Source organism: Drosophila bipectinata, chromosome 2L, assembly GCF_030179905.1.
Source record: "Drosophila bipectinata strain 14024-0381.07 chromosome 2L, DbipHiC1v2, whole genome shotgun sequence".
Lineage (NCBI taxonomy): Eukaryota > Metazoa > Arthropoda > Insecta > Diptera > Drosophilidae > Drosophila > Drosophila bipectinata.
This window is the reverse complement of record NC_091736.1, coordinates 16,352,676-16,364,219: the sequence shown is the minus strand read 5'-3', so window position 1 is coordinate 16,364,219 and position 11,544 is coordinate 16,352,676. Positions and strand designations below refer to the sequence as shown.

At 37.8% G+C, this 11,544-nt stretch overlaps 6 protein-coding genes across 8 annotated transcripts; all 6 read right to left on the bottom strand.

Annotated features, from left to right (window-relative positions):
- Positions 1-244: 244 nt before the first annotated feature.
- LOC108120573 (uncharacterized) lies at positions 245-685 on the bottom strand. The gene is made up of 2 exons (XM_017234299.3): positions 461-685; positions 245-409 (listed from the first exon to the last, which is right to left on the bottom strand). Exons 1-2 carry the CDS (start codon positions 662-664, stop codon positions 245-247), a joined length of 369 nt encoding a protein of 122 aa, XP_017089788.3. The 5' UTR covers positions 665-685.
- Positions 686-2,056: 1,371 nt separating this feature from the next.
- Positions 2,057-2,592, bottom strand: LOC108120574 (uncharacterized). The gene is made up of 2 exons (XM_043213906.2): positions 2,285-2,592; positions 2,057-2,221 (listed from the first exon to the last, which is right to left on the bottom strand). The coding sequence occupies exons 1-2, from the start codon at positions 2,477-2,479 to the stop codon at positions 2,057-2,059; spliced, it is 360 nt and encodes a 119-aa protein (XP_043069841.2). The 5' UTR covers positions 2,480-2,592.
- Positions 2,593-3,103: 511 nt separating this feature from the next.
- Positions 3,104-3,709, bottom strand: LOC108120575 (uncharacterized). The gene is made up of 2 exons (XM_043213907.2): positions 3,320-3,709; positions 3,104-3,268 (listed from the first exon to the last, which is right to left on the bottom strand). The coding sequence occupies exons 1-2, from the start codon at positions 3,470-3,472 to the stop codon at positions 3,104-3,106; spliced, it is 318 nt and encodes a 105-aa protein (XP_043069842.2). The 5' UTR covers positions 3,473-3,709.
- Positions 3,710-5,030: 1,321 nt separating this feature from the next.
- LOC108120576 (uncharacterized) lies at positions 5,031-5,683 on the bottom strand. Its single transcript, XM_070277021.1, has 3 exons — positions 5,621-5,683; positions 5,250-5,567; positions 5,031-5,195 (listed from the first exon to the last, which is right to left on the bottom strand). The coding sequence occupies exons 1-3, from the start codon at positions 5,681-5,683 to the stop codon at positions 5,031-5,033; spliced, it is 546 nt and encodes a 181-aa protein (XP_070133122.1).
- Positions 5,684-6,490: 807 nt separating this feature from the next.
- On the bottom strand, positions 6,491-7,024 carry LOC138925759 (uncharacterized). Its single transcript, XM_070277020.1, has 2 exons — positions 6,714-7,024; positions 6,491-6,655 (listed from the first exon to the last, which is right to left on the bottom strand). Exons 1-2 carry the CDS (start codon positions 6,915-6,917, stop codon positions 6,491-6,493), a joined length of 369 nt encoding a protein of 122 aa, XP_070133121.1. The 5' UTR covers positions 6,918-7,024.
- A 372-nt stretch (positions 7,025-7,396) lies between these two features.
- On the bottom strand, positions 7,397-11,427 carry pigeon (protein). 3 transcript variants are annotated; one of them, XM_070277207.1, is made up of 9 exons: positions 11,054-11,425; positions 10,591-10,995; positions 10,236-10,528; positions 9,011-10,177; positions 8,717-8,949; positions 8,441-8,655; positions 8,156-8,380; positions 8,069-8,091; positions 7,694-7,826 (listed from the first exon to the last, which is right to left on the bottom strand). In XM_070277207.1, exons 1-9 carry the CDS (start codon positions 11,115-11,117, stop codon positions 7,821-7,823), a joined length of 2,631 nt encoding a protein of 876 aa, XP_070133308.1. In that variant the 5' UTR covers positions 11,118-11,425; the 3' UTR covers positions 7,694-7,820. The 3 variants fall into 3 exon arrangements, with proteins under 3 accessions (XP_017089823.2, XP_070133308.1, XP_017089824.2); XM_017234334.3 differs by lacking the exon at positions 8,069-8,091 and having other exon boundaries at positions 7,397-7,826; positions 11,054-11,421; XM_017234335.3 differs by lacking the exon at positions 7,694-7,826 and having other exon boundaries at positions 7,934-8,091; positions 11,054-11,427.
- Between the last annotated feature and the right edge of the window lie 117 nt (positions 11,428-11,544).

Sequence of the window (11,544 nt, the reverse complement as noted above, 5' to 3'; positions counted from 1 at the left end):
CCACCCGAATGGTTTTGTGTTCGGAACCCGAACAAACTTCGTATTTTCTGTTTATTTTTTGTTTAATAAGTACATACGAACCACAAAGAAGTGGAACTCATGTTTGGTATAACAGTTTCATCCGTGGTGCGGGTTCTGTTCGAGAGGGGAAAATGTGGACTGTAACCTCTTCAAAATATTTAATAATTAAAAAATAATAATTTTTTCAGATTAGTTCCATGCATTCAAAAAGTATATTATGATCCTAGGTTCGTTTCAATAGATCCTCCATAAAAATATAAGTAACATTCGTATCAAACACGAGTCTTTTGTAGAAGTACCACTGCATCGATAGCAAATAATCTCCCGAAGGAAAGGGCAGCCGTAAAAGTTCAGATCGGAGGTAAAAATCCTTTACAATTTGTGGTCCCTGAAAAAAATAAATTAAGAGACTTAGTTTTATTTCTTTTAAACAACTTACCACATAAGGACAAGTGTGATTAATATTCGAAAAGTCCTTGAAGATATTGTAGATTATTTTGCCAACAGGATCGTAGGATGATTTCACAAAACGACAAGCATCGATGGTAGTGTCCATTAAAAAGGGCTTGAACCCAGAAGCTCTTTTCCATACCTTAACACGCACTGAAATTTCATTAACCGGATGCAGTATTGTCGCATTCATATTGAGGATATTTCTTTCCCTGCTGACGGCTTTAAGGCGGCAGTTGTGGAAAATGACCCAAGATTCGTTGTAACTTTTACACACGAAATTAGAAAACTTAAAGTCCACCGCATTCTGTCAAATTAATGCATTAATTAGCTTTATAAATAACTAAAAATAAAATTATCAAACTTACATTGAAAACAATACAAAAAATTAAAATTGACCCAGCAAGTTGAAAAAAAGTTCGAAGCTGCATGACACTTCTGATCGCGCGGTCGATTTAAAAATGACTAGAAGTAACCAAATTATAGTTTGGAGAAGAGATTTTCAATAGGAACTAATAATTGACTGTGATTATAATGTCGTTATTATCAAATTTACATTATCTCGGTGAATTAAACATTAAAAACAAGAAAGCAAAGCTAACTTCGGGCGGAGCCGAAGTTGATATACCCTTGCAGCTAAAACCGAATATATAGCGCAAACATCGGATATAGTTGGCCGATCCTTATGATTACATCATAATAAAACCAATTAATTACAATAAAAAATCTAAAAAAAAGTCCCAAGCTTCTATCTTCAAAAATACGAAATTTAATATTTCTACCAAATACCATTTCCGATCGTTCAGTTATATGTCAGCTATAAGATATAGTCAACCGATCCTAATGAAACTTTGTAGGTCGGATTAACTGACCAAAAATAGAATGTGTACCAAGTGCCAGCTTTCTATCATCAAAAACACGAAAGTTGGGTCATTTCCGATCGTTCAGTTATATGGCAGCTATAGGATATAGTCGGCCGATCCTTATGAAATTTGGCATGTCATATTATTTTGCCAAAAATAGCTCTCATATGAAATTTGAACTCTCTAACTCTAAAAACACCGAAGTTATACCATTTCCGATCAATCAGTTATATGGCAGCTATAGGATATAGTCGGCCGATCCGGGCCGTTCCGACTTATATACTGCGTGCAAAGGAAAGAAGGGTGTGTGCAAAGTTTCAAGTCGATAGCTTTAAAACTGAGAGACTAGTTCGCGTAGAAACAGACAGACAGACAGACGGACAGACGGACAGACGGACAGACGGACAGACGGACAGACGGACATGCTCATATCAACTTAGGAGGTGATCCTGATCAAGAATATATATACTTTATAGGGTCGGAGATGTCTCCTTCACTGCGTTGCACACTTTTGGACAAAATTATAATACCCTCTGCAAGGGTATAATAATAAATCAATCATGGTTTGTGGTTCCAACAAGAGCAAAAGTTGGTAAGGTCTGCATTACAACGATGAGGTTTTAATATACAGGTGTTCTATATTAGCTTTTATTTATTTAAAATTTGAATACGAACAATTAAATAAACTATATATTTGGATTTTATAAAATATTGTTTTGACTTCAGGTTCTATGTAAAAGATCTTCCAAGTAGACATAGGTCACATTAATGTCAAACTGGATCCTTTTATAGAAATACCACTGCATCGACAATAAATACTCCCCAGAAGGAAAGGGCAATCGTACCAGTTCAGGGCGTAAGTAAAAGTCCTTGACAATTTGAAGGCCCTAATAAAGATTAGCAATAATACAAATATTATTCCCTTTAAAAAAAAACTAAAGTAAACTCACCACATACGGACAGGAATGATTTAGATTTGAAAAATCACGGAATATCGTATAGACCAAGCCCACAAACGGATTGTAGGCCTTCTTCATAAATCGACAGGCATCGACCGTGGAATCCAGCAAAAATGGCTTAAATCCACTCTCCCTTTTCCACAACTTGAGACGGACATCGATACTACTGGACGGATAGAGGACCATTGTATAAACATTGAGCACTATTTTATCCCTACTGATGGCTTTAAGTCTGCATTTATTAAAAACCACCCAAGACTCGTTGTAACTTTTGCAGACGGCATTCGAAAACTTAAAGACAATCGCATCCTTAAAAAATCAAATATTAGAACAATAAAATATTATTTATTCCAAACTCACATTAAAAGTGATGGAAAAAATCAAAAGTGTCGCAAAAAAATTAAACAGTTTAGCCTTAGACATTTAGATATTTATAAAACGAAGCTCGCAGTTGATTTTAAAATGATTTAAAATGGCAAAAGTTACGAAATATAAAAGAATATCCATTGCCTAAAATTAATTCGCTCAGCCATTGGAAAACGCTGTCGTTATTCATGAATCAAAAATTAATTATTGGTAATAGTGATGAAAAAGATTATAAATAATTAAAAACAATCTAAAGAGTACCTATTTATAAATTTTATGTTAATAACCTTTGCCATTGTAGTTTCTGCAATCCGAGCCATCAAGTTGTAACAAATCGGTTAAATAAAAAACAAGAGAAATAAAAAAGACCATGAAAAGATAAGATTAAGTGTCCTGAGACAACTTTATAAATCGTTTCTTTCGGAAATAATCTAAAAACCGACGCTAATCTCTATTTATAAGATCTTCCAAAAAGACAAAGGTAATATTTGTATTGGCCTGCAGATTTTTGTAGAAATACCAATTCATTGAGAGCATATATTCCCCGGACGGTATCGGCAGTCGAAGGAGTTCCGATCGAAGGTAAAAGTCCTTAACAACTTGTATGCCCTGGAAATATGAACTGTGTTAAAGTCTTTAATATTTATAGAAATAACTTACCTCGTATGGACAGGTGTGGTTAAAGTTGGAAAACTCCTTGTAGATATTGAAGACTATATTGGCAAAAGGATTGTAGGTCTTTTTCATAAATCGGCAACAGTCGATGGTAGAGTCCAGTAACCATGGCTTAAAGCCACTTTCTTTTTTCCACATCTTTATATGAAGTCCAATATCGTTAGTCGGATATACAAGAGTAGCATTCGCATTAAGTAATATCCTCTCCCTGCTGACAGCTTTTAGGCGGCAGTTGTTAAAAATTACCCAAGATTCGTTGTAACTTTTGCAGACGAGATTTGAAAACTTGAAGACAACCGCTTCCTGTGCATTTGTTCAATTATAAGAGTTACTAGTCTAAATCTTATTAACCAATTTACATTTTTGAATGTAGAATAGAAAATATTTATCCAAAAAAGGTTAATCACAACCGAAAATTTCATATTCCTACTTTAGCTCCCGGTTTATTGTAAAATGACTGAAGAAAATGAAACTCCAGCTAACAATCACAAAAATTCAGTTGGTAAGTATGAGTTAATTGTCATTTCGATTAGCTAATATACTGAAAATTAGACGATAATAATTACGCATTACCAACGCAAATAGTCAAACGAAATATATCGAATTACTACGTATAAGAGGTGCATTATATATAATAGGTGCATATAATATATATATAATATATATATAATATACCTATATATAATATATATATATAATACCTATGTATATATAGAGGTGCACCACCTATTATACCTATATATAGAGGTGCACCATCTATTATTATATATTGTAATAGGTGTAAGAGGTGCATTTATATGCATAATTTACTTTATTATTTATTTAGGCTTATAATTTATTTAGGCTTCGAAAGGACGTCAACAAATTGGAAAAATAACTATCTTAAGGATGTTATCAAATTTTGAAGCTAGTGTTTTGATAGGAAACTTAAATATAAATAATTTGAGATATAAAATTTAAGAATCGTACATGAATTAGCGAAGTTAGAGCCCCTACGGAGGGTCACTTGTCTTCAGGGCTTTCTCATTTTCCAAAGGGGGTCAAATTTTTCCAAATTCAAAAAAAAATGTTTGTTTCTAGATTTTGATGCAGATTTAAAGGTAATTGGACCACAAATCGTTTAAGGTATTCCACTCAAGAATCGGATGACTATTGGCAAAGAAATAGCCATCGCTGTGGGCCATATTGTGCCTCTATGCATTTTCCCCATTTTTGAAGGGTATCCTCCAGAAAATTTTACAAAAAATCTAAAAAATATTTTGACTCTAGATTTTTATGAGGATTGAAAGGTAATTGGACCACAAATCGTTTAAGGTATTCGGCTCAAGAATCATATGACTATTGGCAAAGATATAGCCATCGCTGTGGGCCATATTGTGCCTCCGCGCATTTTCCCCATTTATGAAATGAAGGGCATCCTCCAGAAAATTTGACAAAAAATCTAAAAAATATTTTGTTTCCAGATTTTGATGCAGATTGAAAGGACATCGGATGACCATTGTCAAAGATTCTTCTAGATTTTATTATTCAATATTTCAAAAGAAGAAAACAACTTGATGTCTATCGTGCTGAGTAGTAATCGTGCTGAATAGTAAGTGTGAATTAAAATAATCGAAAAAGCAAGGATCGTGCAACAAGTAAATCCTGGAGAAAATTTTATGAGATTTATGATTTAGCAATTTTACATATAGAGGCACTAATATCTTTTAATAAGATCCTCCAAATAAAGAAAAGTAACGTTGGTGTCAAACTGTAGCATTTTATAGAAAAACCACTGCATCGATATCAAATATTCCCCAGAAGGTATTGGCAATCGAAGGAGTTCAGATCGAAGGTAAAAGTCCTTCACAATTTGTAAGCCCTGTTAAAATAAAATAATAATGGTCAAGTCTCTGGTTTTTTAATAGAAACCTACCACGTACGGACAGGAGTGATTTAAGTTGGAAAAGTCCTTGTAGATGTTGAAGACTATGTTGGCAAAAGGGTTGTAGGACTTCTTCATATATCGGCAGCAATCAACGGTGGAGTCCAGTAACCATGGCTTAAAGCCACTAGCCTTTTTCCACATCTTGACATGAAGCTTAATATCATTAGTCGGATGTAAAATATTCGTTTTAATATTAAGTAAAACCCTCTCCCTGCTGACGGCTTTTAAGCGACAAGTGTCGAACAGGACCCAGGACTCGTTATAGCTATGGCATACGACATTCGAGAACCTGAAGACTTCCGCTTCCTGCAAAGTTTGTTTCTTTTAATAAATTCTTAATTTATATTTACCAAGATTACAATGTCGCCGATATAAACAAAGATGATTATCCAAAAATATGGAAACACAATCGAAGAGTGCATATTCCTGCTTGGATTACGGTTGACTTTAAAATGATTGAAATTAAAATAAGTAAAGCCCTAAGGCCAGTATTCCCAGTTTTATAAAATTAATTGCCCAGCAATTATAACGAAATCATTTATGAATTTACATCGCAGTAATTGAATATTTGGAGCATAAATGGGAGCTAATGTAAAGCACTAATAGCTTATAAAACATATACTAAATGCGATTTAGAAAACTGATAAAATAAACTATGAGTATAATTAATAAAGTGTGCAGTTAATAACCCATTTACATATTTCTAAAAGATAGACAGTATTTTTAACATTAATGGTTTAATCGCCGAACATCGTGGATCATCTTGGAGGAGGGTATTAAGATACAGTCTGCCAGCATCTTTAATCTAGATTCTAGAAGTACTATAAATTTTTCCAGGATTCAATGTAAGTTTATCAGAAATCATTGGAAAACTTAAATAGAAGCTTATTCTTACCTTAACTACTAAGGGAATAACCAGAAAAATCCCGAGAATATAAAGTCTATTGGCCAAGTTCATGGTACTGCCCCAAAAACACTGTTTTTGGTTTATTGCGAAATAATTGGAAATGCAAAATTTTATTTCATAGGGAGTGGCTTCCGATGAATTCAATGACAGATAAGAAATCAACTCTCCCATTATTATAAAACGTTATTGATTTTTAATGGTTCCACAATAAAATATAAATATTACTGTGAATGTTCACGCTTAAAATAGCACTTTAATTAAAAAAACTACTAAATCATATCCGGCATATATGCACACGCTTAAATTATTTAAAATAGTACTCCTAGTTTCTTTTCAACAGGTCCTCCATGAAGATGAAAGTAACATTCGTATCGAACTGGGGTTTCTTATAGAAAAACCACTGCATGGACAGCAAAAACTCGCCTGAGGGAAAGGGCAAGAGTAATAGTTCCGGTCTGAGGTAAAAGTCCGTGACGATTTGCGGTCCCTGTAGTTGATAGTAAATTATAAGAATCATCAAATTTTTGGTTCAATACTAATCATACCACATACGGACAGGTGTGATTAATATTTGAAAAGTCCTTGAAGATATTATAGACTATTTTTGCAAACGGATCATAGGAAGATTTCAAAAATCGGCACGCATCAATGGTAGAGTCCAGCAGAAAGGGCTTAAATCCATTGGCCTTTTTCCAAATCTTGATATGCAGTTGAATACTACGGGCCTCATGCAGTATAGTCCCGTTCATATTGAGAAGAATTCTTTCTCTACTGACAGCTTTCAGACGGCAGTTGTGGAAAATAAACCACGATTCGTTGTGACTTTTGCACACAAAATTCGAAAACTTGAAGACAACAGCATTCTGTAAAGATTACACGTTTAATTGTAAAAACAAATAAAATTTAAGAAAATTACGCAGAATACGATATAGAATATTACTCCCAAAGGTAGGAAAAATGTCGACAACTGCATAATACTGCTTATTTTGAACTGGAAATGTTCAAAATAATGGACAAAATTGGAGCATTTTTAGCAGAACAAACAACTAACCTATTATAAAGATTATATATAATTTTTAAATATATAATTTTAAAATGACACGAATAATTAAGTTCATATCAATAGTGTTTTTTTGTTGCCACAGGAGGATATGATATAATGAACAGCACCCAGCCAAAAAAAAACACTTGATTTATTCAGTGAATGGTCAGCCATATAGCCATATAGATATATTGTTCCACAAATAAATAAATAAATAAATTACATACATTTATCCCTCGAATTACATTAACATGGAATGTAAATTAAGCATTTAACATTTAACAAATTAAAAATACAAGCTGCACATGTAAACAAGTCTTTGACACACAAAACAAATAATATAATATACCTAATAAATTATATACCTTTCCTTACAGAATCTAACCGGAATGGTTGATATTTTGACACTATACTTTGGCCTTTAAGTAATACGAATTATTACATTTAATACTTATTTTATACTAAGTACAAGCACATTAATTCTCCACTTTTAGCTGCTCAATGGAGCTCAGAGTAGTTTCTATAAGCAGATTATAATCCAACTCGTTCAAACTGGCCTTGGCCGTCAACAGATCCAGAAAAGAGTCCAAAGGAGTTAGGGCTTCAGCAGTTAAATCTAGAAATTGAAAATATTTATTAGTATCTGATATAGAACTCAATTTATTCCACAATAAAAAGAAACAAGCTGTGCATATGAGACAAGGACGGGCAAACACTGATCAGCGTTGCTTACCAGTCAACCGTGGGGTATGGGGGCTACCAAGTGTGCGGACGTTGGCGGAGCAAGAAGCTCGATATGCTCAGGGCAGCTGTGGTTACAATAATAACCAGAAAAACTAAAAGCAACGAATGACAGACCATTGTGTTTGTCTTTCCCAAAGCTGAATGAGATGTGTGCGGTGTGAAAATGAAAAGTGTAATCATTTGTAGAAGTTTAAGCCTCACCACTCCGAGCATTGTTTCGCGATTGATTGATGGTCGTCGTGGGTCTCTGCTGATGCGAGGATTCCTGCTGCTGGCCCGAAAGAATGTTTGTCGCATGCTCCCGACCACGAATCATCAAGCTATCCGGATGTTGCCAGCATTTCAAAAGGCGCTGAGCCCGCTGCTTGGGGAGAGCCGATAAAAGCGAAAGTTTTCGTTCCGTTCCCAGTGGAGTGTCCTCGATATCTACAGGGAAACAGGGTCACAGTTATTAGGCTCTCATAAGTTGAGGATTAAAAGACTAACCATAAACAATAGCTTTCATTACATCCACCTGCAGCTCAAAAACGTGATTTTCCACATACTGCAGAAACATATCAAAGCTCAGGGACCTATAGCCCAAGTATGTGAAGAACGAAGAGAAGCCTTCGGGCAACGGAAAGGCAATGGACTCCACGGCCAAGCAATAGCGCTCCAAGATCAGGAAAAGTGTATGCTGCTGATTGGCGGCCATTTTGTCACTGCAATTATAATAACATGAGCCCAAATGCTTTGCAAGATTAGCTCTAAATATAAACCCACATTAATTGGAAGCCTCGCAGAATCTCCAGGCGAGCATCAAGTCCGGCAGCTCTGCACACCAGAGAGCAAAGAGCCCGGGACAGTTCCAACTGGGCAGAAACGAACTGGGAGGCCACAGCATGGACATGAGCCGGAGCCTGGGAGCGCTCGAAGAAAGTCTCCTTCAGCCAACGAAACCCAGTGTTGGGTTTTGAAGAATGCTTCACTAAATGGACGCTCAACTCTCGCAGGTACTGTTGGAAAAGTTTAAAAACGATCACATCTTAGAAAACTTCAATAATCTCAAGTACTAACCACCGAGATGACATGCTCCTGCTTGCTGGCAGTGCAGCCCTCTAGTTCGAGGAAGGGCAGGACCTCGTTGCTGAAAGGAAAAGCACTGCCACTGCTATAGTCCCCGAAACCGCCGCCAGTACCAGCATCTGGTGAAAGTGGTGTGGTACAGCGGGAAAGAGCCTCCGGCTGATAACAGGCTAGACTGAAGATCAACTTTTCGGTGACCTGCTCGGCGCTGAATCGTGGCTGCTCCTGCTTGGAGGACTCGTTAAGCAGGTCCCACAACCTGGTCCAAATGTCCGTGCGGTATGGAGAGAGACGCTGCTGCGGCGACAGGAGCATCATGCTGGTATTATGCAGGGTTTCGTGCGAAAGCCCCACACTGATATCAGCCACTCGGGCATGGATTGGTCGCGAAGCTATTGCGGTGGTCAAGGGCAGTAGCCTCATTAGGGATTTTGCATCATCCGGTAATCCACGAACCGCAGCCGCATAACTTCCCGCCACGAGAGCCTCCTTAAGCAGAGCCACGGTGTCCAGAGAGAGTGGCCTTTCCAGGATGCTATTCAACAGCTCGGCCAGTACGTCCATGTCGTTGGAATGCAGCAGGAAGTAGTGAATAATACTGATCCTGTTATCCAAAGAGTTATCGCTTCGGAAAGCCTCAATCAAATGTGACTTAGACACTGTCAACGAGACCAGGTCCAAGGTGGCCGCATCGTAGGCCAGAGATCCCCACTTCCTCAATGGAACCAGCTGCGTTAGATCAGGGCTTCGGTTGTGGGCAGCACACACTATATGGCAAATGGGTTCGTGCTGCAGCCCCACATCCAGTAGATGCACAAAAAACGCTGACGATACCAACAAATGGTGTTGGCCATGCAATGCAAATGTGGGCCTCAGCAGACGAGCTTTGGTCCAAGGGACTCCAGGCATGACGCAGTGGACCACGCAGCCATGGTGCAGCAGGGTCACCGAGTAGGCAAAGTGCACGCCCTTCTGCTCCGACTGCATGGGCTGGTAAAGGTAGTAGTGGCATACGAAGAACATGCCCGAACTGTCCGCCAGAATAATGAGATTCAAGGAGCTGTCATGGACACGCAATGGGACCGCGTCGTCATCATAGCTAGGGGTTTCCTCCTTAGAGCCGTTGGGCAACTTTGGCAAGTTGAGAGGTATATTAAGCTAAAAGAACAGAAAATCATGTAAAAGAAGTTATATTAAATCTGAAACAAATACATACCACCGTTTCAGTAGGCTGCTTCTCATTAAACTGAAAAGCTGACAGAGTGGGGCTGAGTATGGGCTTTGCCGGTTCCCCAGCTTCCTCCCGTTCGTCCAAGAGACTAAGGCTCTTGGCCTTTGGCTTTAGATGAATATAGTACAGGGCCTGTGCTTCTGCGTCCCACTGCGCCCAGCTAAAGTTCTTGGCCAGGGTTTCGTAAGTGAGTATGCTGGTATCCAATCGCCAGGCGCTGCCTTCCGTTTGTGAAGTCGTGGAGCTCTGCTTCACCACGCAGGTGTACTGTTTAATGGCTATAATAATAATTTAAATACTTTACAAGCTTATTTCACCAAAAAACAATCCAGACACTTACACTCCTCATGAGTTAGCACCAGTAACTTATCCTGCCAGCAGGTACGCGTGGCACTCTCTCCACGCCACAAAAACTGCGTCATCGTCTGACGGGAGGTGGGCTCTGGATTAAGGGGTGTGGCCGTTCCGCCCTCAGAGCTACGCACTTCTACCACAAAAGCCTGATAGAACTTGCCCTCCGTTTTCTCCACAAAGGACAGCAGTGTCACACTGCTATTAATGCTGGCCTGGACAATCTCACAGCATTTGGGCAGAGTCCAGAGCAGGCGGAGCTGCTTCTTAGTAGCATGGAAATGGCCGATGCAAGTCTCCTTCCGTTGATCCTCGCCCAAGTACTCAAAAACCCACGAGGTGAGCAGGGAGCCATCCTGTTCCTGGCCCAGAATTCTCCATTCGTTTGCCTTTTCTGCTCATAAAGAGATTTTTTTTATTTCTAAATAGATTCTTTAATATATTTGGTTTACCTGTGTATCCCTGGGTGGCGAGCAGACCACAGAAGTTGGCAGCCAAGTTTTCCTGGCGCAGCATTTTGGTTTTGATAGTTTTCAAAATACCATTTATCAGAAGTCGTTACTAATACTTCTTGGTAATATGGGACTATTTTCCGCCTTTTTGGGAGTATATTAACAACGATTGAAGGATATTTATTTAATTTGTAGTTAATCCTTGTTCTTGAAGAGCTCTGGAATCTTATTCTTCGATTTTTTCCAGTTCTTAAATATAAAAGTAGAAAGAAGTCAGCTGGAATCGTTAGTTGAAGATATCTAGTGATGGTACTTTTAATTTTTAGACTGATGTGGCAACGCCACATTCAAAGGGTGACTCATGTCCTTGCAAACCAAAGCCGCTTAAATTTCACAAAATTTGTAGCAACATTAGTTTTGTTTAATGAATAGAACTTGAGAACAATCAAAATTAAAATTATAAAGATTTTTTATACGTCACATCGACGAAT

Coding starts and splice junctions, on each gene's coding strand:
- LOC108120573 (XM_017234299.3), bottom strand. CDS start 664: ATGAATGCGACAATACTGCATCCGGTTAATGAAATTTCAGTGCGTGTT. Junction 410..460: donor ATCACACTTGTCCTTATGTG/GTAAGTTGTTTA, acceptor TATTTTTTTCAG/GGACCACAAATTGTAAAGGA.
- LOC108120574 (XM_043213906.2), bottom strand. CDS start 2,479: ATGGTCCTCTATCCGTCCAGTAGTATCGATGTCCGTCTCAAGTTGTGG. Junction 2,222..2,284: donor ATCATTCCTGTCCGTATGTG/GTGAGTTTACTT, acceptor AATCTTTATTAG/GGCCTTCAAATTGTCAAGGA.
- LOC108120575 (XM_043213907.2), bottom strand. CDS start 3,472: ATGTGGAAAAAAGAAAGTGGCTTTAAGCCATGGTTACTGGACTCTACC. Junction 3,269..3,319: donor ACCACACCTGTCCATACGAG/GTAAGTTATTTC, acceptor TCATATTTCCAG/GGCATACAAGTTGTTAAGGA.
- LOC108120576 (XM_070277021.1), bottom strand. CDS start 5,683: ATGCACTCTTCGATTGTGTTTCCATATTTTTGGATAATCATCTTTGTT. Junction 5,568..5,620: donor TTGTTTATATCGGCGACATT/GTAATCTTGGTA, acceptor CAAACTTTGCAG/GAAGCGGAAGTCTTCAGGTT. Junction 5,196..5,249: donor ATCACTCCTGTCCGTACGTG/GTAGGTTTCTAT, acceptor TTATTTTAACAG/GGCTTACAAATTGTGAAGGA.
- LOC138925759 (XM_070277020.1), bottom strand. CDS start 6,917: ATGAACGGGACTATACTGCATGAGGCCCGTAGTATTCAACTGCATATC. Junction 6,656..6,713: donor ATCACACCTGTCCGTATGTG/GTATGATTAGTA, acceptor TATCAACTACAG/GGACCGCAAATCGTCACGGA.
- pigeon (XM_017234334.3), bottom strand. CDS start 11,117: ATGCTGCGCCAGGAAAACTTGGCTGCCAACTTCTGTGGTCTGCTCGCC. Junction 8,381..8,440: donor AATGAAAGCTATTGTTTATG/GTTAGTCTTTTA, acceptor GTTTCCCTGTAG/ATATCGAGGACACTCCACTG. Junction 7,827..8,155: donor GCGAAACAATGCTCGGAGTG/GTGAGGCTTAAA, acceptor TTCAATTTCTAG/ATTTAACTGCTGAAGCCCTA.